Source organism: Elgaria multicarinata, chromosome 12 (genome assembly GCF_023053635.1).
Source record: "Elgaria multicarinata webbii isolate HBS135686 ecotype San Diego chromosome 12, rElgMul1.1.pri, whole genome shotgun sequence".
Classification (NCBI taxonomy): Eukaryota; Metazoa; Chordata; class Lepidosauria; order Squamata; family Anguidae; genus Elgaria; species Elgaria multicarinata.
The window spans coordinates 13528951-13552030 of record NC_086182.1 but is presented as its reverse complement, the minus strand read 5'-3'; the positions used below and the strand labels follow the sequence as shown (position 1 = coordinate 13552030).

Here is a 23080-nt window from a genome sequence, read left to right as displayed (position 1 = left end):
ACTTTTCAGAAAGATTCTGGTTTTAAACTGTCTTTGCACACGCTAAAGAGATCACAATTTTCATGTGAAGACATAATTCCCTCTTGCAGTCACTACGTGAGATTGGGAAAGGGGGCATGAATGCGCAACGCCAACAAAGAACTTACCTCCTGCTCTTGTTGAAAGATGACAACTCTACCACCTTTGTCTCCCGTTGCTAGCAATTCTCCAGAATGATTAAATTCTACTGTAGATATTATATCTGCTGTATAATAAAGAGAAAACACACACATATACATTAATATTTTTTCTGTGTATATTTTAATAAAATCCACAGAGACACAAAATGGCTACACTCACATGGAACAGAAAACCAAGTTTCTGGGGAAGTGTGGCTTACATGAATTAGCTTCGTGCAGGCGCACGCAGCCTGTTTCCTCCTGCTAGTGTGAACAGAAATAGTTTAACACAGGGCTGAGCAACTTAGTGCCTTCCAGATATTTTGCACTGCGACTTCCATCAGCCCCAGTGAGCATGGCCAATGGCCAATGAAGTCCAAGATTTCTGTAGGGTACCAGGTTGCCTAGCATATCATCTGAACTCTAGAGTTTGCAAGCCAAGAACAAACCCTGATTTACACATCTTGGCTTGTAAGGGGTGTGACAAGCCACGAATTGGATGACATGCAGAACAAAACATTTTCAGTTTGTTGGGCTGGTAGTGGGAGGAGCCAAGTGAGATCAAACGGGCTGTATCCACTCAACTGTTAAATTATACGGCAGGAAAGCCTGAAGGAGGCAATGAGGCTGCTTTAACCCCATCCATTCCCACCAAGGCAGTTGCCTCCATATGGCAAGCTATGCAATTGTGAGGAGCAGCTGACTGAACCCCTTTCCTTACGATGATGTCAATACACTCCACCCAGCATCTAAATTAAATTGACACTGCACGTAGTGGGGAGGGGGTGAGATGGGGTGCTTTTAACAAAATCCACAATCTCCATTAATCAATATTAATAAGACAGTGGTCTTCATTGCAGGCTTCTGAAAACAGCAGAACCTTCTGCTCCTCCCACCCTAGCAATTTGAGCTCTGTAAAGCAGTCAGGAGACTTTGGCTTTCACATGTACAGGTCCGCATGAAACAATTCTACGATATAAATCCAGTACGTTCTACAAAGGACTGCCATCAAAATAAACCTTCCATATCTAAAAGAAACTCGGGATCCTGGTTCTTATGACATAGGCATGAGACTGACACACCATTACTAGAGACCACCTTCCAAAACGAACCAAAAACAAGATGTTCATTGACAGAAATTATTTACAAAAGGGAATAAAATCTCACTCTTCAAGTAATAGGCTGAGATTACTTAATTGTAATGAGATTACAAGATTCTTAAATAAATATGCTATTCCTAAAAAGAGAGTCTTCCCCAGCTAAATAAGCTCTCAACAGATTTTCTCTCAGAGCAGATTTCCCTAAACTCCACTCCAACCAAATCCTCACACAAATGGGAACATATGCTGTACGGCAGTCGCCCTCCGCTTCTGGGTTCTACAATGATAATTCAGGGACTATTTGCTGAAGCTCCCTCTGATCCGATATACAACAGGAAGCTAAAATGCATTGTGTAAAACTTGGTTTGCTGAGTTCACTTTTAAATGTTTTATATTTGAATAAAAACTGTATGTGCAATCTCAGTTATACACAATACATTTTATGTTTCTAAAGTAACAAGGATGCATCCCATGCATGTTGAGACAGAAAAAAAGAGCTAGAATCCCTGGCACTCCACAGCCAGCATTCCTCAACCAGGTATTTATTTATTTATTTATTACACTTATATACCGCCCCCCTAGCCAGGGCTCTCTGGGCGGTTTACAGAAATTCTAAAATTAAGATAAAAACGGGTATACAAAATTTAAAATTCTAAAAACATAGAACATACACACATAAAACATTAAAAACAGTTAAAAAACTAAACATGTGGGTGATTAAGATGTGCTGCCATATGTCTGGGCAAAGAGGAAAGTCTTAACCTGGCGCTGGAAAGATAGCAGCGTTGGCGCCAGGCGAGCCTCATCAGGGAGATCGTTCCATAGTCTGGGGGCCACCACCGAAAAGGCCCTTTCCATCGTTGCCACACTCCGAGCTTCTCTCAGAGTAGGCACCTGGAGGAGGACCTTAGTTGTTGAATGTAGTGACCGGGTATATTCATGTCGGGAGAGGCGTTCCGTCAGGTAAAATACAATTCCCACAGCATTCCTGGCTAAGGAATCCTGGAAGTTATAGGACTTTTTTCTGTCTACATAAGCATAGGATTGCATCCAAAATGACTTCAGGTCTGTAAAGAGCACTAAAATAAATGCACAAGTACTGCATTTTTTAAAATTTCCCCCAAATCCTCCCCCCAAACTGTAAAGCAATGGGGGTTTTCCCATCCGTTACTTTCAAGTTTCTTAAAATGTTTCATCTCTAGTCATGATGGCTATATATTACCTCCAATATCAGAATCAGTATGCCACTTTCTGGGAAATGGGAAAGTGCTTTTGCACTCTCGTCCTGCTTGTGGGCTTCCCACAGGCAGATGGTTGGTCACTGCATGTGCAGAATGTTGGAGTAGATACGCTATTAGCCTAATTTAGCCTGGCTCTTCTTACGTTCTTATGAAGAGAAGGGAATAGACATTTCCTTTAGCCTTCATCTATATCACAGTACAGCCCTTTATCCCCAACCCCTGCAATACTTGACAATGTTAGGGCCACTGCAGTTATGTACAACTGAATCAAGCCAACTTGCCATCCTGCAGACCACCCTTGATCTCTTAACCATGGTCATGTTTGCATCAGCTCTGTGCCTTACTCAGTTTCAAGGGGGAAATCACAGATCACCCAGGGTCTGATGTTGGGATAACTGCTGGGTTGTTTACCCCCTAAACTCAGAAGTCCAGTTTTGTGCACCACGCTCAGCAACCTGCAAAGGAGTCAATTGTGAGGTGCTGAAGCGGAATAATAACACTACTGCTTTAGGTACTGTTTCTGCTCTCTCCCACTTGTCCATGACAGCTCGTGTGTGGTTTAACCCATGAGCTCTCGTTATGTGCGAACCAGAGCCATGGGTCCTCTTCCTGGGTTGTTTACAGTTAACAATCTATAGTTAACCCATAGCTCCAGGTTCGCACATACAACAAGTCAGGATTCAACAACATAAATTCATCCCTTACTCTGGGTTGTCATTACATGTGAACCAGAACAGATAGCAAAAGTGGTTTGAATTATTAGAGAAAACTATTGTTATGCCAGAGTTCTGCTTGCTTAAATAAATTTACTCTAGGTTTCTTCACATTAATGGAGACTTGTCAGTGCAGCAGCAGAGGCTTGGAGTTGACCTCCCCACATAGTCCCTCTCCTACAACCCTGACCTCAACTCAGGCCTGGAGATCCCAAACCCAGGAGCGCTAGCATTATTGTCTCTATGGCACTCAATGGCTCAGTTCACATAACACTTTTCTCAATGGTGGTGTATTGCTTTAGGTAGTGTTTCTGCTCTCTCCTTTGAGAAAGTGTTGTCTGGAGGGTTGTCCACCCTGAATCTCCATGCTGTGCAGAAGAGAGTTCCTGCACAACCATTGTGTTCCATGTTGTCTGAAGGGCTCTGTGGAGTTTCCTGTTGCTGTTGACTTGAGTGGAGTTTCCCAGCAGCCAGAGTTCCCTGGCAAGAGCGGCGAAAGGAGGGAGTGCTGCTCTAGGAGAGCCGCTGGGATTGGTGGTTTTTTTTTCCAGCAGTGGCTGATGGGATACCACTGGGAGGACTGGGGGAGGAGAGAGGGTAGAGTAACTGCCAATCAATCGCTGCGTTGACTTTTACTCCACTCCACGGGATGGTGGAGTTGGAACATGTTGTGTGAACTCAGCCAATGAGTGTTGCTGTGTCATTTGAGGATTGCATCCACAAATCTCAGAATGCAGGGGCTTGGGGAAGGGAGCAAAAAATAGACCACTTGCTTCCCACCATCACCACACTTGCCTGGGAGAATCCCAGATTTTCGCTACAAGCATTCCGGGGGCTGAACAGGGTTAGTCATCCCCCTTCCACAGCAGAGAAAGGGAAAGAAACAGACATCAACAAAGAAGTTGAGCATCCCTTAGCAACTGCTCAAGCATCACAAGGGGGCACCTATCTCACACTTTGGGAACCATGACAACTTTCCAGCGCAAGGCAGATGGCCAGGGACAAAATGACAAGCCTCTCCCAGTGGGCCCAATCCCCCCTCCCCAGCCCACTGCCCAGCCTCATCAACGGTCCTAAAGGATGCAGCCAGCGGCAGCAGGGGAGGGGAAGATAGGAACTCATTCTGCTGCCCCTTGCCAAGAACCAGTCGCCGGCCTTTGCTGGCATTACCAATTTGTCCTTTTCTTGAAAACAGCATAACAAAGCAATTTGTGAATCGGATGCTCAGGGACCACAGGGTAAAACTGCGACGAAAGATCCAAGAATAGCCTGATTTTAATTTACAAAAAAGAAAAAGAAAAAAAGAAGCAGAGTCAGATTTCTGGCCTAGGACAAAAGAAACACAGGGTTCTGTCCTCCTTTTTGATGCATTATAATGCAGGCTGCCAAAAGTGAGAGCTTAAGCTTTGTGCTATCTCTGCACATGCTTCTTTAGCTCTCTAAACCAAAAGCGCAGCAGAAGAGAAACCACAAATGTATAAACCTTCCTCTTCTCCCAGGCAAATGAAAGACCTTCCTCTTCTCCCAGTCATTTAACAACATATGCTGAGTTTGTTTGCTTTTAATGGACCCCAGAATAGCTGTTTTTTATAAGGATACTGTGTTTATACTTTTTATGTTTTTAAACTTCGTATATTTGTTTTAATGATTACTGTTTTTAACTTTGGTAAACCACCCAGAGAGCTTCGGGCTATGGGGCGGTATATAAACGCAATAAATAAATAAATAAATAAATATAAATAATGCCAGGCTTCAGGAGATGACCTGAGTTTTAAGGATTTTAGCATCATTCCCAGGATCTCCAGGGGAAGAGGGAAGCTCTCAGATAATGGATTCAGAATCAAGGGGACAGGCTGTTTTCTGCTTGGATTGAAACCTTCTGCTATTCACTCTGTACTTGCAGCTATGCTGTCCATCCAGCTACATAAGCAAAACTGAGCGCCATCTGCTGCTCCTGCCACTAGGCTCTACCCTTCTCTCATCATGTCCCACCCGGTGATCTGCCAAGCACAATTCTTAAGTTCCTAGGCTTCATCCCCTTAATTTCAGGACAGCCTGGCAACCCTAGTGATGTAGGGTTATTTTCAACAGATCCTTGTCTTTTCTGAAGGACTGAAAATAATTCCCTATAGCAGAGGTGGTCAACTCATGAGCCACGTGTGGCCTTGGACTAATTTCCACAGCAAGTTCAGGACACAAGAATGATCCCTCCCTTCCCTGGCAGCCTGCTGAGTGGGTAGGAAGATGGGGGGGGGGGTAATGGGTGGCAGGAAGGAATGAGAGAAGGGTGGGAGAAAGAGGAGAAGAGGGAATGTTGCCCTTGGCAGAATAATAAAAAATGAAGGTTGGGATTCTTTAGCAAAGCTCATGTATAAGAGCCCTCTGTTGCTTCCTATAGCTCTTTTGTTAAGTTCCTTAGGAAAACCATTTGGGGATAAGGGTGGCTTAAGTGTCATGCCCAAAATTGACTAGCTGTGTTTCGCGACCAGGTGGCAAAGCAGAATCAGAACCCAATGTTTGGAAGTGGGTTTGCAAGCCATGGTTTGCACCAACGATGGTTTGGGAGGATGTCTAAACAGACAAGCCAGGTCTCTGCCACCAATCTTCCAGAGTCTGCAAGCCTAGACGGCCGAGCAGACAAAAATGCCTATATACTTGAAGGTTAAAACCATACTTTTGGCTCTAAACTCTGATCTGCATGACCAAACCAAGGTTTGGTGCCATGAGTGAATTGAGCTGGGTGTAAAGCATTTCTACCAGGCAGCTTCTTGATGTCAATATACATGTAACATATCTGGGAACCTTCTTCATTTGAAGCAAAAGTGCCTTCTAGTTTGATGTACAGCCTATCTCACTAAAGTGAACAAACCATTCTTGGTTAGAACGGCTTTGTGTACCCCCTACTAAAATTTAAAGGTTTGTGTTCCTGCAGAGCCGTTTCACATGCAATGCTGCTATTACCAAGTTCGGGAAGTGCTCTTACGTTTGGAATTACTTTTAGGCTGTGTTTGGTTAATACAATTGTCAATGGTGGGTTAATAGTCAACTTTATGGTTGTAGTAGTAATAAAGCTTTATTGTTTCAACCAATGGTTACAACAAGCATAACAAAAACAATGCTAAAACAAATCATACATGCAAGGTCAATGCCAAAACAAATCATACATGCAAGGTACTCCTCACACGACATGATTATAATCAACTATGGTGTGGATTAAGGCCAGTGTCGAGTTGACTATTAGTCAACAGTGTATTTGACTGACACATCCCCCTGCCCTCTCTGCCCCCCCTCACTCCCATCAGCCATTGCGAGTTCTGACGGCTGTACTAGAGTGGCAGCCTCTGCTTTGGTCGCTCTTGCCAGGGGGCTCTGTAGTCACCGAAAATAACCAACTGTGTGTGATGAATTAGTCAAGGGTGCCCAACACGATAACCAACGGTTGTTCAAACAATGAACTCTGCACAGCGTTGGTTATTTCGGCCAAACAAACAACTGTGATTTGAAAAAGTCCCTACAAGACTACACAATAACCCACCATTGATTATTTAACCCACCATTGGTTATTATGTCATCTGAACCCAGCCTTAGAGACTGAAACAACTTTTAAGGCTGGGGAAAATACATTTAAATTTCCAGTATTCAGTTAGAGGATTCAGGCTCCAATTATATATAACAAAGATGCACTCAGGCCTGGGGTCCCAATCCAGCCCTCTGGGGATCCCCAGATGGCCCCACTCACTTCCCCCAAACCACCAACTGTTTGGTGGTGTGCCTGGTTCTCTGCAGTTTTTACTCCCACCTAGCGCTACAACAACCTCTAAAAGATGGTAATGCCAGTTGCTGGCAGAAAAGGCTTTAAGCTAAAATATGCTGAAAGAGGTTCAGCACCCTTGCTATATATGCTTACCTGGGTGGAAGTTCCACTGAACTCAAAGCAGCTTATTTCAGAATAGACAAATATAAGATTGCATTGTTTGATGCCTCTATCTGCTTCATTTGTCAACAGCAAAGTGATCAAATGTATGGGCTTTTGCTAGCCCTATCTCAGCAGCCTCTTCAACAGTCTCTTCACAGACCCACTTAACTCCCTCTCATTGCCCCTAACTCCTACTTTCAGCTTCCTCTTTCTCCCCACAACAGATCTACGCACCCCACACATGAGCTCTGAGCAGTATTTTCCCAAGAAGCAGCAAAAACCGGAGATTAGAGTAAAACTTCTACAGCTTATATGATATAATTCAAAACAAACAAACTATCCAGTAAAGCAACAATCCCTCTTTTAAAAAAGAAGAAAAAGAGGCTATCCAAATAAAATGATCAACTCCATTCCCAATGACAACATAGGGCTTCTGGAAACAACTACTAACAAACTGATAGAACTTTTACAATCCTTCCTGGAAATGCTGCTGTAGGGATGTCTGCATTGGAAGAACCGAGCCAACCTGGGGGCAGGGGGAAGAATTGCCACAGTGCTTCCAACTTGCGCTCCAAAGGACTGGCTTTGGCTTCGGAATCTAATGCAGATGCACAATGTTATAAAGCCAATTTATTGACAAAGGAAAAAATGCTTTGGAAACATCTAAATTGCCTAATTAATCCAAGATGTATATTTTGTGCTAGCAAGTTAAAAGTATGAGTCAGTAAAACCAGGGAATGCATATTTTATGCACCATTATGAAGGAGGAATCGAAATAACACCAACAAGAAAAAAACAGCTCGAGTATCAAAATGTTCTCGCAAATTGACAAACGAATCTCAGCTCCAGGGACCTCTCAGGTAAGCATGACAGATAAAGAGTCCCGAGTCTTAAATCCTGTTGGCATTGAAATTGTTCTTTAGCAGTTTGTAGAAGTTAGCCATGCTCTACTCTAGTGTAGAGAGAGGTTGGCTGCCGCTCACATCATGTTTTGTCAATCATGTGGCACACATGTGCATGCATTACAGGCTTTCCTTCAAGGAATAAGCCAAGCGGGGCCTCAACACTATACATACAACCAGTTCCTTCTCATCACCACCTTGCAATGCCTGGGATTTGGAAGGGCTTTTTAGGACCGTCATAAGCAGGTGCCATTTTCCACCTGCATCATCTATAAACTCAGCAGCCTGTCTCACATCTGTATCTCCACGCCCTCCAATTAAAACCTAGCACATTTCTTCCGATAGCTCTACACTGTTTTCCTTTCTGCTCAAGTTCCTCAGGCAGGGTTAGGTTTGGAAGAAGGAAAGCTAAGAAAAAAGAATGAACTGGAGCGATAAAAAACTTTATGCAATGCCACAATGGGAAGTTAATATACCAGTAGAAATTAGCATTTCAAATTAAAAATATATATGCAAAAGGGAGGTTTCTTGTTTATGGGCAAAGCTTGAGGCAGTTCATCTGAAAGGGGAGAAATCATGCAAAGCTAAACGAAAAGACGCTCACTGACATAATCATTACAAGACAAAGTAGCAAACTACTCTGCGCATCCCATGCATAAATATAAGCAGCAAGAGCAACCAGGCATGCACTTGAAAGCAAAGAACTCACCGTTAAAAATAGTGCATTCCCATACCTTGGTCAAAGAAACAAGCAGACATCAAGGCACTGGTGTTGGACTGGGTGGATTTAATTGTGTTTGAGAACGGGCAAGGGAAGCATTTCATCTTCCGCAGCGCACCGATTTGCTTGTGTATTTTCATCGGTGTTAACACCCTGGCTGCCAAACAAAATGAATGCGGGTCTTTTCTTTGAACTGGTAACTGGTATCTCAGTGATAATTACAGGGGAGGTTATTTTCGTCCTTCAGCGCGGCAACGGGAAAGAGAAAATCCAGAGACCATGCGGCTTCCTGGCGTCTCCTCCCCTCTGTGCGTGCTATTTTTTGCTCCCATCTCTAGGTGGGGGCCGTGCGACCGACCGCATAGGGCTGCTCACATCACGGCCCAGGAGCCTGGAAAGCGATCCCTACCAGAAGCAAGCAGCCGGGGCCAAAGCGAAACAGAGGAGGAACCGCTTGTGCTCAGAATTTCACCATCAAGGCTTAAATATGCACAGCCTCCGAAACGGTACCGTGGAGCACATTTTCCCACACGCTCAAAAGAACGTCACAAACAAAACCTCTGCAATCAGAGGGAACGGCTGTCTAGCACTGCACACGGCAGAGACGCCTTGGAAGAGAAGGTCAAGTCAATGGAGACAAGCTGCTGACAGGCCTACCAGAAGTCACACGCAACAAACACCTGATTCATCTGCCCATTAAGCAGCTACTCATTGCTACTATTCCTGCCACTTTCTTCTTTGTTATGTTTTGGACATTTTCTTAATAATGTATGCAAACGGCTCAGGAGTCTGAGAAGGCCTTGGAAATAACATTTCACAGCAACTGGGGGTGGGGGAACTTTCTATACCTGAACAGCTCTCTGCCCTTCATGACCTGCCTAGCTGCCACCCCTCTACAGTCATTCTGTCTCTCCCATCAATCATGCCTCGCCTTTTAATCACTCCTTGCCAACACACACACAGTAATTGCAACCATGTGGACTAAACCATTCCTATGCAAGCCTGTATAATCAAAGTCAGGGCTTCTTGGGTGTCTAGAATTTTATGAAGTATTATAACCCAAAAGGGTCTATATTACATAAATCTCCAAAGAGCTGGGGGGGGGGGGGGAAATCACAGGAAATCTAGGGCTGAAAAGGGAACTCATGTGTCGTAACATGCCAGAGCAGCTGTCTCCAATCTGGCACCCTCCAGATGTGTTGGGACTATAAGTCCCAGCATCCCCAGCCAGCACGCCCAATGGGCATGCTGGCTGTGGATGATGGGGATTATAATCCTGGTTCAATTCATGTTGTAAGGAACAAAAAGCTCCGTTTTAACAGAGACTTTGCCCGAGTGATGTACAAACCTCCCCGGCATTCTGCCTTTAGAGGATATCCTATCGTAGAACAGGGAAGCCTTGCGTGCAAAACTCTGCAGCGGTGTTGCTGATACTAGACTTAACAGATCATAAAGTGTTGGTTTTAACCTTCTGTGCCCTATATGACTTAAGGATCAGGTCTCTCGTACAAAACTTCTTGAAAGTTGAGACCATCCTCATGAGGACCTTCTCTCTCTGGATGCTTGGGCCTTCAGAGGCAAGGCAGTTAATGACTAGGGAAAGGGCCTTATATGTGGTGGCACCCTGTCTGCAAAATTCTCTCAGCAGAGAGGCTTACCTAGTGCAGGTAAATAGTTACATTGATGTCGGCACAGCAGCAGTTTGGCCATATTGTGCCACACACTGGTCTTGTTGGAAATGCAGAATAATATTTCCATCACTGACTTGTTCCCAATAATCGGCTTTGGCAATATCTAATGCAGTGTTTTATACCAATGTGCTGATCAGTGAAGACCTTTTCATTTTTCCAAGCCTTTTAATGATTTTGGTTTGATATGCCTGGTTCTTTTAGGGTGATCTTGTCATTGTTTTACAACTATCATATTTTACTGTTTCAATTATATTTGATCAGCTGCCCCGGAAGCTATATTTTAAATGGAAAGAGAAGGGTACCAAATACAGTAAAATAATTCAATCAATGGATTAGCTCAATTATTTGGTTTATTTCTTACATGTATATCCCACCCTTCCTCCAAGGAACTCGTCCTAAACACACACACTTTTATCATCACAACCAGTAGATTATGACAGGAAACAGTGACTGACCCAAGATCACTCAGCAAGCTTCATAACTGAACGGGAATTTGAACCCAGGTCTTCCCAGGCCTATTCCACCACATTCAACTCCTACATCATACAGTCTCTCAAGGGACAGTTCTTTCTGTAAAGTTTAGGGAGCTGGCTTTTGAATCGACAAAGCCATGAGCATAGAGGGGAGGGAACGACCTGTCTTTCCCCAGATGACTTTGTCTTGTTATTAAGTTTGCTTTGATGTTATATTGGCTTAGTTTAAAAATGGAGATGATCATACAGCGGTTTTAAAATTAGAGAAAACATTATTGATAATCTTGTTATTCATGTCTATCGAGTAAGGCTATTATGCTAATATGCTTCATGACACAATAAGCTCTAACAGAATTATTAGGGACTCTTATTAAAAGGACGGCTGGAGCTCAGAATAATTATCATCTCATACTGCAAAGATGCTTAAAAGAAGTGATATGTGGTCCGCTTGTTCGTTATAGTCCATGACATTGAATCAAAGGTATAGGGAAAGTAATCTGATTGCCACTTTAATGAGCTTACAGTCAAAGATCATGGTAAAAATGATAAAGCTAAGCTACTCGGCACTAAACTGACAGCATGCCTTCAAAACTATGTTCAACTAAACTACTGGCAATAGAAGTGGTAAGCTTTGCAACTCATGGGAAAAGCAATCCAAGATAAGGTGCAAACTAGAGGCCACTCAAGTCAAGACTCAGTTCAAGGTTTGCCTTTATGGTCCTGGACCCCACACAGAGTTAGCCAGCAACACCTATAAGGTGGAAATCTCCATTTCTAGGAGCTCAGATCTGGCCAGAAAACACTCTGGAATGTAGCTGTTTATCCCCCACCCCTGACTATGCAGCACAAGAAGATTCACGCATTATAGGATTGTGTACACGGGCAACACAATCTCAGAAACTGCCAGATGGCTCAGCTCTCTGCAGAGGCCACCAGTGAGGGAGGAAGCAGCAGCCAGGCACCTCTCCACCATGCCTGGGTCCAGCTCCAGCTGAGAGCCCCCTCCCTCCTGCTACCAACTGTCTCTGCAGAGGCCACCAGTGAGGGAGGAAGCAGCAGCCAGGCACCTCTCCACCGTGCCTGGGTCCAGCTCCAGCTGAGAGCCCCCTCCCTCCTGCTACCAACTGTCTCTGCAGAGGCCACCAGTGAGGGAGGAAGCAGCAGCCAGGCACCTCTCCACCGTGCCTGGGTCCAGCTCCAGCTGAGAGCCCCCTCCCTCCTGCTACCAACTGTCTCTGCAGAGGCCACCAGTGAGGGAGGAAGCAGCAGCCAGGCACCTCTCCACCGTGCCTGGGTCCAGCTCCAGCTGAGAGCCCCCTCCCTCCTGCTACCAACTGTCTCTGCAGAGGCCACCAGTGAGGGAGGAAGCAGCAGCCAGGCACCTCTCCACCGTGCCTGGGTCCAGCTCCAGCTGAGAGCCCCCTCCCTCCTGCTACCAACTGTCTCTGCAGAGGCCACCAGTGAGGGAGGAAGCAGCAGCCAGGCACCTCTCCACCGTGCCTGGGTCCAGCTCCAGCTGAGAGCCCCCTCCCTCCTGCTACCAACTGTCTCTGCAGAGGCCACCAGTGAGGGAGGAAGCAGCAGCCAGGCACCTCTCCACCATGCCTGGGTCCAGCTCCAGCTGAGAGCACCCCTCCCTCCTGCTGTCACCTGTAACTGCTGAACTTTCCAACTAAGATTGTAGTGCCTGAATTTGCTTTCCTTTTCCCCCTCCTCCTCCTCCCTCCCAATCCCCTTTCCTTTTGTGTCATGTCTTTTAGATTGTAAGCCTGTGGGCAGGGACTGTCAAGAAATACTTTTGTAAGCCGCCGTGAGAGCCTTTTTTGGCTGAATGGCGGCATAAAGATCCTTAAATAAAAAAAAAATTAAATAAATAAATTCAGCCTCCTGGGGAGAGGAGCTGTGATGGTTTGAGGCCTACAGAGAGAAGATAATAAAGTCGGGCCTCAGAGGCCTGGGGGTTTCTGCTGGGAGGGGGTATCCCTGAGTAGTTTCATTTCTCCAGTTAAGATTCATTTCCCTGATTAAGTTACATTTCTCCAGTTAAGTTTCAGGTCTTCAAGATTGAAACAGTACTTTCTGTTTTGGGGGAAAGAGGGTATTAAAAGAGAGAGTGAGAGAGCCAGAAAAGACCAGAGTATGAGGAAGGAGCAGAAAGAAACAGCCTGAAGAAATCTAGGTGTCACTTAGGGTAAAAGAACTTGTGCTTTTGCAACTTTTATTTCCTTTTAATGCTTTTTGTATTTCTCAGAACTATTGACTAAATACCTTTAATTGTAATTTGCTCTTTTTATATATTAGTAAATTGTTGTGTTACTAAATGTCTGGTGTGCCAATCACCCCACATCTACAGCCTAAACCCTATGTTAATGGGAAGGGGAAAAGAAGGAAGGTGAGACTCTTAAGGAGGCAAGAGATCCTTAAAGAGTTGCTCAAGGCATCCAGGACATATAAGCAACCTTGACTGGAGCAAAGAAAAGTTTTTAGCTCTTATGGTTGAGAAGATAAACCTGGAAGTGTGTGAGGAATGCCCAATGGCATCTCAGATTTGTCAGGGGTGCAGGGCTGAAGTACCATATTCTGCGCCTGATTCAAAGTGCTTGTATTAACATGTAAAGCCCTAAACAGCTTGGGGCCAGGCTATCTGAAGGAACGCCTCCTCCCATATGTACGCCTCCTCCTAAGGTCATTCCCAGGGGTCCTTCTCTATGAGCCCCTGCCAAAGGAAGTGAGGCAGATGGCTACCAGGAGGAGGGCCTTCTCTGCTGTGGCACCCCGGCTGTGGAATGAGCTCCCTAAGGAGGTTCGCCTGGCACCTACACTATATTCTTTCAGACGCCAGGTGAAGACCTTTTTATTCTCTCAGCATTTTAACAGTCTATAAATTTAATTTTAACTTTGCTGTTTTAAAATTGTATTTTAAGTTTGTATTTCTGCACTGCTGCTGATTTTAGCCTGGTTGTGCTTTTATATTGTATTTTATATCATGTTTTTATACTGTTTATTTTATACTTTGAATGGTTTTAATTTTTGTGAACCGCCCAGGGAGCTTCGGCTATCGGGGGTATAAAAATGCAATAAATAAATGCACGGCATAAAACACTGTCTTTCTCATAAAAGTAGGAGCAGCATAGATGCATCATTTTGATGCAGAATAAGTTATACCAACTGGCAGAACCCTACTCACTTTGATGCAGAATTCGAGAGAGGATGGGCTTGGAACCCTGGCAGGAGGCAGAAATTCCAAGATGAATTAAGCAAATTTCACCTCATTTATTTCATTTAACTGACTTAGGACTTGAAAAGGACATGCTAAGGTATGTGGCCAGGTATATATCTAGGCGAGAATCTTTCAGGCAACCTGGGCCCAGTTATCCATGGCTTTAAATGTTAAAACCAGCACTTTGAATTGGGTCTGGAAATGGACTGGAAACTAGTGGAAATCACAAACACACGGGCGATCATGCATGAGCTCTTAGACTTTTGTAGTTTCATCTGCATGTCTGGTTGCCCATAGGCTGAATAAAAAGACAAATGCAGCAGGTTTCTCAGCAGTTTGTGGGGCCCTGCAGCTGCCTGGCTTCAATCCACATCCAACTGCACATGGCCATCTCTACACTGGTGGAATGGATTACCGGTGTTGGGGGGAGGGGGGGCATCAGGAAGAGTAAGTTAAGATTGACAAAGAGCCCAAGTTCCCCCCCCCAAAAAAAAATGAGAAGCAAAGAAAAATTCAAGAATCCTGGGCAGGGTGGATTTGGTTTAAATCATGATTTAAATCACGATTTAAATCACTACTCAGAAAGACTCGATTTAATCATGTGACTCCCCCCCCCCCCCCCCGGCCAAAAGTGCACTCTTCCTCGCTATATTTTACACAACTCAGAGTTACCAAAGACTCATTCTTGCTGGTATAATCTTAATATTTACAACCAGAGGAAGGTTTCATTTTTTAGAATAGCAACTTTTCAGATTAGTTTTACAGTTGTATCAAAAAAAAAAAAACTGATTTGGTTATACTATTAGAAACACATCATAGATAGTTAATTATAAAATTATTGCGAGGTGAACTATCTTTAGTTTAATAGGTTAATCATTCATATTTGGACAACTTTTCTGCTGTACTTTATTGGAAGGAGAAAAATAATCTTACAGAAACCTCTGGAAGAGCATGACATTGTGATGTCATTGAAGATGCGAGGGAGACTGGAGCAGGCAGGCACCATCGGAGCCTGCTTCAGTTGGACCCCCCCCCCCACAGGGCTAACATTTTCACCTTGTGGGGAAGAAGGAGCTGTTGGTTTGCCCCTCCATTGGGAGATGAGAGGATGGAGCAGGGCCTTCCCACCAGCCTAAACAGTCTCCTTAATTTCTTTTTATTTTCTCCCTCTTCCCTCCATACACTTTTCCTTGTGTGTCATGTCTTTTTTTAGAATGTAAGCCTGAGGGTAGGGACTGTCTTCTTTATTGATACATTGTAAGCCGCTCCGAGAGCCTTTTGGCTGAGGTGCGGGATAAAAATATTCTAAATAAAATAAAAATAAATTGTGAATGGATTAATGGAATTCATTTGCCAAACAATTTAAACAGCCTCCTGCTACATAATTAAAGATTAATCCTTATTTCATGAATAACCTTTGGACTATAATGTATCTTAAATAGAAAACTATCTTTAGATAGATTTTTCCTCAAAAAGCATTTTATTTAAAAAATCACATTTAAATAAAAAAACCCATTTAAATAAAAAAATGATTTTTTAAAAATTCATTTTTAAAGATCATTGATTTTTATCCACCCTGATCCTGGCTCAAGCCTATGCAAAACTTCTTAGAAGTATAATGTCTTATTTACAAAGTCTGGCAGTAGTAAAGAGAAAGGCAGGAAGAGCTGCATTTTTTCAATAAAGGAATGTCTCTCATAGGCTCATGCAGGCAAAATCTCTCATTACAGCTCCAAATCCAGGCGAATGATTACAGTTCTGATTACATATTGTTACAAGTGCCCCACTTTTAAAAACACAACAGGCACATTACTGCAGACACGCTTTTGAATTACAAGGCCAACGAGCCAACCAAGCCCAGCGATGGATGAAGGACAGGACAGGACTTCAGACAACGGCATTCTGCTCTTGAAACTAATCACCAATGGACTGCATGGTTTCGCAGGAGTGGTTCTGGCTTTAGTTAAGCCACCTAAATTACACATCTCAGTAAAGTACCATAAAAAGTGTTCTTTGAGATATGTTGAAGAGGATTTACTTAAATGGGCTTTTCTTTTCTTTTACCAAAAGCTTTTCTTCAGTACTACAATAGGTCTTGACACTATTACAGAAAACATTCCACTGTGGTTCACATATTCACAAAGATGCTGAATATCAAGCTAGTAATTAAGTTATAAATGAAGAACCAAAGGAGTCTTGGTATGTGTTTCCTAGCAGAAGTAGCATTTTCTAAGCCATTGGCACAGTGCTATTACTGATTGCTATTCTTCCTGTTTAAAATGCTGCATTTACACCGCCTCAAAGAAGCTCTTTCGATCCTTGCAATAACCCTGTGAAGTCTGATTCAGCCAGTCCCTCCCTCTCTCTGTGACTGGTGAGCTACACAGCTGAGCAGAAATTTGAATTTGTATTTTCCCAAATCCTACTCTGACACACTGCCCTGGTTCAGACATAACAACAACCCAGAATATGGGTTGAGTATGAGGAGTTATTGAATCGTGCGAACCTTGCACACCTTACACTATGGTTTAACTATGGGTTGTTAACCATGAACAACCCAGGAACAGAACCCCAGGGAATGCACAGATGCTGCAGACCATGGCATATAAAATGTTTATTTATTTTATATTGGGCTTTATTCTGGGAAGCAGAGTGATGATGGGACTTGCCTGATGTGATTCAATGTGAAATAAGATGAGCTAATTTAGGCAGTGGCTTTAACCTCTTTCTTCCACATCCTCACCCAGCACTCCATTATATTGCACACTACTCCTGTGCACCTTGCATTTCTCTTGATGGTACTTGTGCTCTAGTCCCAACAGATTTTATAATAATATATTTACTTCTTACCCGCTTCTCCCTCTGGATTGAGGCGAGGAACAACACTGAATACAAAAATACTATAAAATACATAAAACTGAATAAAAACCTATAAAACCAATACATGATTAACAGACATCTTAAAATCGGACTGGGTAGGCCTGCTGGAAGAGATCAGTCTTTATGGCTTTCTTAAATCTGGAAAAACTGTTAAGTTGTCGAACCTCTCCCAGCAGGCTGATCCACAGTCTGGGAGTAGCAGAAAAGAAGGTACTCTGGGCAATGGTTGTCAGCCTAGTTTTGGCTGACTGGAGTAAATTCTTCCCAGAGGACTGGAATGTGATGGGCGGATTGTATGGGAGAAGGTGATCCTGCAGGTAACCTGGACCCAAACCATTTAGGGCTTTATCCATCTCCTGTCTGAAATTCAGGTGGAGTTTGTTCCTTATTCTGCTGCCCTAGGGTCACCCTTGCCCTTTCTTCATGCCAACCGAAACTTCCATGTTTGCTGCATATGGTATTTGCACCTAGTATAAAATATATGGCACATGCAGTGGCACGTGTGGATTCCCATACATATTGGCATATATTGTCTTTATCTGTCAGAAGAAGAGTCCTGATCAGACTAAAAGACCATCAACCTGTTTTTCCACCTTGACTAATTGGAAGCCTCTGAGAAGCCTGCCAACAGGATGTGAAGACAATAGCACTCATCATTGGTTGGTCCTCAGCAACAGGTACTTGGAGACATACCATCTCTGGCATTGGAGGTTGCATATATCCTTCATGAGTAGAAGCATGTCATGGCCATGTATTTTTACACTGTTTATGCACAGTAGTATTATGGAACATGGGGTCCAGCAGTGGTTGCCCACAGCCATTGAAATCAGGAGTGAGAAGTATAAGAGTATGCATATGGATCTAATATCCCTTTGCCACACAGCATATAAGATATAGTGTAGAGGTGCAGAACCTCTGGCCCTCCAGCCTTCAGGGTACCCGTCTGGCCCACGCAGCCTCTTGTCATCTCTCCAGGGGGCGGGGCTTAGGTAGGGATGCAGGGTAGTCCAGCCATTGGGACTTGCTTGCTGTCCTTGGTGAGGATGTGTCTCAATAGCCCTCATTCCTGCTGCTATCAGAGATACCAGCAGTGCTGTGACAGCCTGAGTGTTGGAGTGTGTGTGTGTGCGTGTGTGTGTGTGTGAGAGAGAAACAGAGAACCCTTGCCTGGCTCAAGTCGGAACTACAGCCAGATTGACTTGGTTGCTGCTGAAAATGGGAGTCTGTGACAGTATACAAGGACTGTTTGTCAGGGGAGGAACCACAACACAGTGGTAGACCACATGCTTTGCATACACTAAACCTGAAGTTTAATCCCTAGCATCTTCAGTTTAAAATTAAAGACCATATAGTCAGTAATAGGAGATACTTTCTCTGCCTGAGTGCCTAGAAAACTGGTCCCTTCCTGGAATAATACTTCGCTAGATGGAGAAACAGTATAAAGCATCAAAATTTGCTTCAAGTTGAAGCAACTGTTTGCCAGAGAGAGGGAGTGTGTGATTATCTTATGGCTTCTTAAAAGATATATGTAGTGAATCTACTGATTGAGGGGACTGGAACACCATCACCAAAACCACATAATTTAGAAATTTCTATGGTAGGACTGTTCGAAAAGATGCTTCTCTCAAGTTTTGAATAGTTAATTAAAACATAACTTGGCCAACGTACAGTGTTCACTATTTTTGCTAATAAATCAAGAATAGCTGCCAACTTCATTGATTTCTTGCTTGCAAATCCACATCATTTTAATACATCTCCTGAAAGCTGACTCATGCATTCCAAACCAGGATCAAAGCTGGTGCTGGAAACATGGAAAACTATGCAGGGTTTTACTCTGCACTGTGATGATTTGAATAAAGCTGAGCAAGCTTAATCAGAGCCACTAAGAGTTTGGCACAGCCGTGTGTCTCTTCTCACAAGGAGGAAACCCTTTGGTGTGAGTCTGACACCCAGAGGTAGCTAGACTATGAGATTGTCTTAAAGTCAAGGGCATTGTTAATGGGAAAGGAGAGGGGGAAATGCGAGAAACTAGGTGGGACGACTGTGTCCTGTTGAACAGGTCTTAGGGGCAAGAAGCAGTGCTGACTTAAAGGGCATTGTGTTTGAGAGATAGGGCAGTGTTGTAAGGTAATGGTTTACCTTACAGGATTATTGTGAAAGTAAACACAACAAAGGCTATGCATGGGAAAAGCAGTTTGATGGGCTGTGCCTTGAGACACCCACTTCAGTCTAAGTTTGATATGTCCTAATACAGATGATATATTTAGATCAACCCAGGTGTTAAACCCTTTATATAGGGACTCTGTGAAATGAGAAGTATTAGAAGTCCAGTCCAACTCCTACACCTGTCAAAACACTAGAACTGCCGAATCGCAAGGTAAGTGGGATCCACCTAGAAAGGGCAACCTATAATACCTGACTTTCCAGATGGTAACCATATCTGACCCAAACATGCCTTTCCAGACACCTCCATTCTAGATAATGACATACCTTTAGCAGGATTCTGAATTTCCATTTAGGTGTCACCCTTCAAAGAACATTTCTAAATACTAATCTTACTCACAGTGTAAGGATTATCTCATACACTGGATTTTTAAGGTATGCCCAGAAAATATTAGGGCAGATATAAGATTTGTATGAATGTGACACATATTTGCTAAAGTGTGGCTGGTTCACATCATCATCATCATAATTTATTTCTTACCCCCATGTCCGATTGGATCGAGGCAGGGAACAACAACAACAACCATAAAATACACAAAATACTGATTAAAAACATGGCATACACTGTTTAAAAACATCCTAAAAGCATCCTAAAAACATACTAAAATTATCCTAAAATTCTACTGGATAGGCCTGCCGGAAGAGATCAGTCTTGATAGTGTGTGGTGTAACAGCTCAAGTGTTGGACTAGGAGTCAGGAGATCCGGGTTCTAGTCCCCACTTGGCCATGGAAACCCACTGGGTGACTTTGGGCCAGTCAGACTCTCAGCCCAACCTACCTCACAGGGTTGTTGTGAGATAAAATGGAGAGGAGAAGGATTATGTACCTTACATAAGTACCTTAAGAGGAAAAAAGGTGGGATTTAAATGCAATAGCGATGATGTTGTCAACCCACTGTGTGGGTTGTTGTTGAACCGTGTATTGTCTGAATGCAGCACTTTTTCCGTAGAGCTGCTCGTTAACCATGCAGTGTGGCTTGCTAGCCATCCTGAACAACCCAACAACAAGCCATGGCTTCTGAAGGTGACTTGTTTGAGAAAAATAAACCACACTGCAAGGTTAACAAGCCACCCATTGTTCAGACAATGCTATAATGCTCGCTTTTGGGAGACCAGCCTTAACTAGCAGCAAGGAGAAGAGGGCGGCTCTAAGGGGAAGCTGGCAGCTACAGGGCGCTCATGGAATGTGCAGATCGCACGGGTGGACAGGCAATCGCAGCAGCAGCGAGAACCTGAGTGCCCACTATTCCCAGACTCCATTACGTACGTCCCTTCGTAGCAATGCATGCTTGGAGTTGTAGGCTCTTTCCCCTCTTCGGTCTAGGGCTGAGCACTAAATGGTGGATTCATCATGAAATGGCTGCTTTGGCTCCGGAAACCAAAGCCGAAGCTCGCACAGCCTTAGCAATTAAGACTCATTAGTTTACAAAAGACTGGCTCCTGATGGAGACAGCATTGCTAGAACTTGTTTGTTGATCCGGTTCAACACCGCTGCCTGAATTTTTGGGCTCTGCTTGGGTACACGGCTATAGGGACTGCCACGGTGAGTCCTTGCACTTCAAAAACGACCACCGCCTGCTGCATTTGGGGGCCCTCCTGTTCATTTTGCTGAGTGGAATCCTGGATTTCAGCCCCATGGTCCTGCCCTGAATGCACCACAATATATTGAATGCACATTCCCCAAGAAGTTGGAACTACTTCCCCATCTCATGGTTCCCACGCCTGGTTCTTCTGATTGGCACATATCATGGTAATACAATGTCGTCAGACAATGTTGGTTGCATTGGCTATCATTTCTCTCATGAACAACATGGTACCAAGCCTGACAAATATTTGACAATGGCTAAAATCGACAAACTACTAATGATTTATGTGGACATATAACCAGTTAAATTCATATATTATAACACATGGTTGCATCTTTTACATAAAATGACAATGACCTTTGCTAACTCTGGAAGTTTTCAGTCCCTTTTGTTATCATCAGGGCCATCTCCAGGTAATGCTTCACTGCCACACGTACTGGTGCAAAGATCCTCACCTACTCCACACTTTTGCATTTCTATACAAGCTGCCAGACACCTTTGTACAAGAGTAATGGATAAGTTGCAGGAGCGACTGGAAAGCACCAAGTGATTTATTTATTACATTTATGTCCTGCCTTTTTTCGCCCTTAAGGAACCCAAGGCAATGTATATAAACCTTCTCTCCATTTTAAGCTCACAACCACCACCCTGTGAAGTAGGTTGGGCTGAGAGTCTGTGACTAGCTCAAAGTTACCCAGTGAGCTACCATGGCTGGGTGGGGATCTCCCAACTCCCAGTCCATCACTCTAACCATTACACTACACTGCCTCTCAGCACACTCACCCCGCGCTTTTCTGAATGCTGGTATGGGTTTGGGACATTTGTACTGTGTGGTTTATTACTTTTACATTCTACTTTCCTGCTACGGAACTCAAAGCACAGATAAGGTTCTCTAGTCCCACTTAGCTTCAGGGAGGCTGCTGCACCATGTGCCTTCGGACCATACCTCGCAGTTATTCTCTTGGCATTTTTTTTAAAACAAAAACAAAAACAAAGAAACCAACCCTGGTACAATTTCTTCCTACTACAGAATTTGAAAATCCGTCTCCTTACTGCAGAATTCTAAACTACTATAGCAGCATATAGTATAATCACCAGAGTTAGAACTGCCCCATGAAACCTAAAAAAAACCCTGAGGCTAATACACAGCAAAAGCTGCACTGGGGGCATCATGAAAGACAGCCAATCTCAAGGTCAGGTTTGTATCCTAGGCGGCGTGTGCCTGTTTCCCTCTTTTAGAGCCCACGTTGTTTGGATAAAGTGTATGATCTGGGCTGGGGAGAGTTTAAATTCCTGCCAGGCCCTCAAAACTCACTGAGCTTGAGCCAGTCAAACCTCCTCATCCTTACAGACCTCACAAAGGACAGCTTGCAATGGCTCCGGCTAACACTGCTCTAACAAGGGTAGAGCAGAGGTCCGCCTGGCGCCTACACTGTACTGCTTTCGTCGCCAGCTGAAGACCTTTTTATTCACTCAGTATTTGAACACTTAATTTTAACTTAAATTTAAATTTTACTGTTTTAACTCTGTATTTTAATCTTATAATCAACTTTGCTGTGTGGTTTTATCCTGGTTGCGCTTTTTATACTGTATTTTGTAATTGTGTTTTTAACCTGTTGGGTGTTTTATTGTGGTTTTAATTTTTGTGAACCGCCCAGAGAGCTTCGGCTATTGGGCGGTATAAAAATGTAATAAATAAATAAATAAATAAAGGGTAGGTTAAAAGGGTAATAAATGAAAGGGCGGATGTCTTCCCCTCCCTTCCCCCAAACGGGCATGCTGGATGCTTTTGCAATGTTCCCTTTCAAAAGCCTCTTGTCTCAAGGCATTCTCTGCATATCTTTTGTGACAAGATCTGTAAGAGGGGCAAGTTCTTACACATGTGCACCAGGGTTTTTCAAGCCCCAAATCTCAGGGTGCTAGAAATGTAAACCATTTGGGGAAATAGAGGAAAATCCAAATAAAATACAAATGGGCAACTACCGAGCTTTATGTAAGAAAGCAATCTTGCCTTAGCAGGAGGAGGGAAGTGATAAGCAGCAGCGTGGGGATGAAAATCTATAAAGGGCTCTCTATGAAGGGATGCAGGAGGGTTATGGATAATGGGGAGGGCCGCATGGAAACAGGAGCAACAGTAAGACCATTGTTTGACCAGCGTCAGCACAAGACGTTTTATTAGAGTAATTCTGTAAGGGGAAGGAGGAACAGTAAGGGCTTTTGAAAATAATAACAGTCCTGAGCAAGGAGTAGTTTAAT

At 43.7% G+C, this 23080-nt stretch overlaps 1 protein-coding gene across 2 annotated transcripts in view; it reads right to left on the bottom strand.

Annotated features, from left to right (window-relative positions):
* Positions 1-23080, bottom strand: part of PPP2R2A (protein phosphatase 2 regulatory subunit Balpha) — a 90387-nt gene that overhangs the window by 23548 nt on the left and 43759 nt on the right. Inside the window, exon 3 of one of the 2 annotated variants that reach the window (XM_063139243.1) lies at positions 147-244. In XM_063139243.1, the coding sequence (XP_062995313.1) occupies positions 147-244 (98 nt within the window). The remainder of the gene's footprint in view (positions 1-146; positions 245-23080) is intronic. The other variant, XM_063139244.1, reaches the window with a different exon arrangement.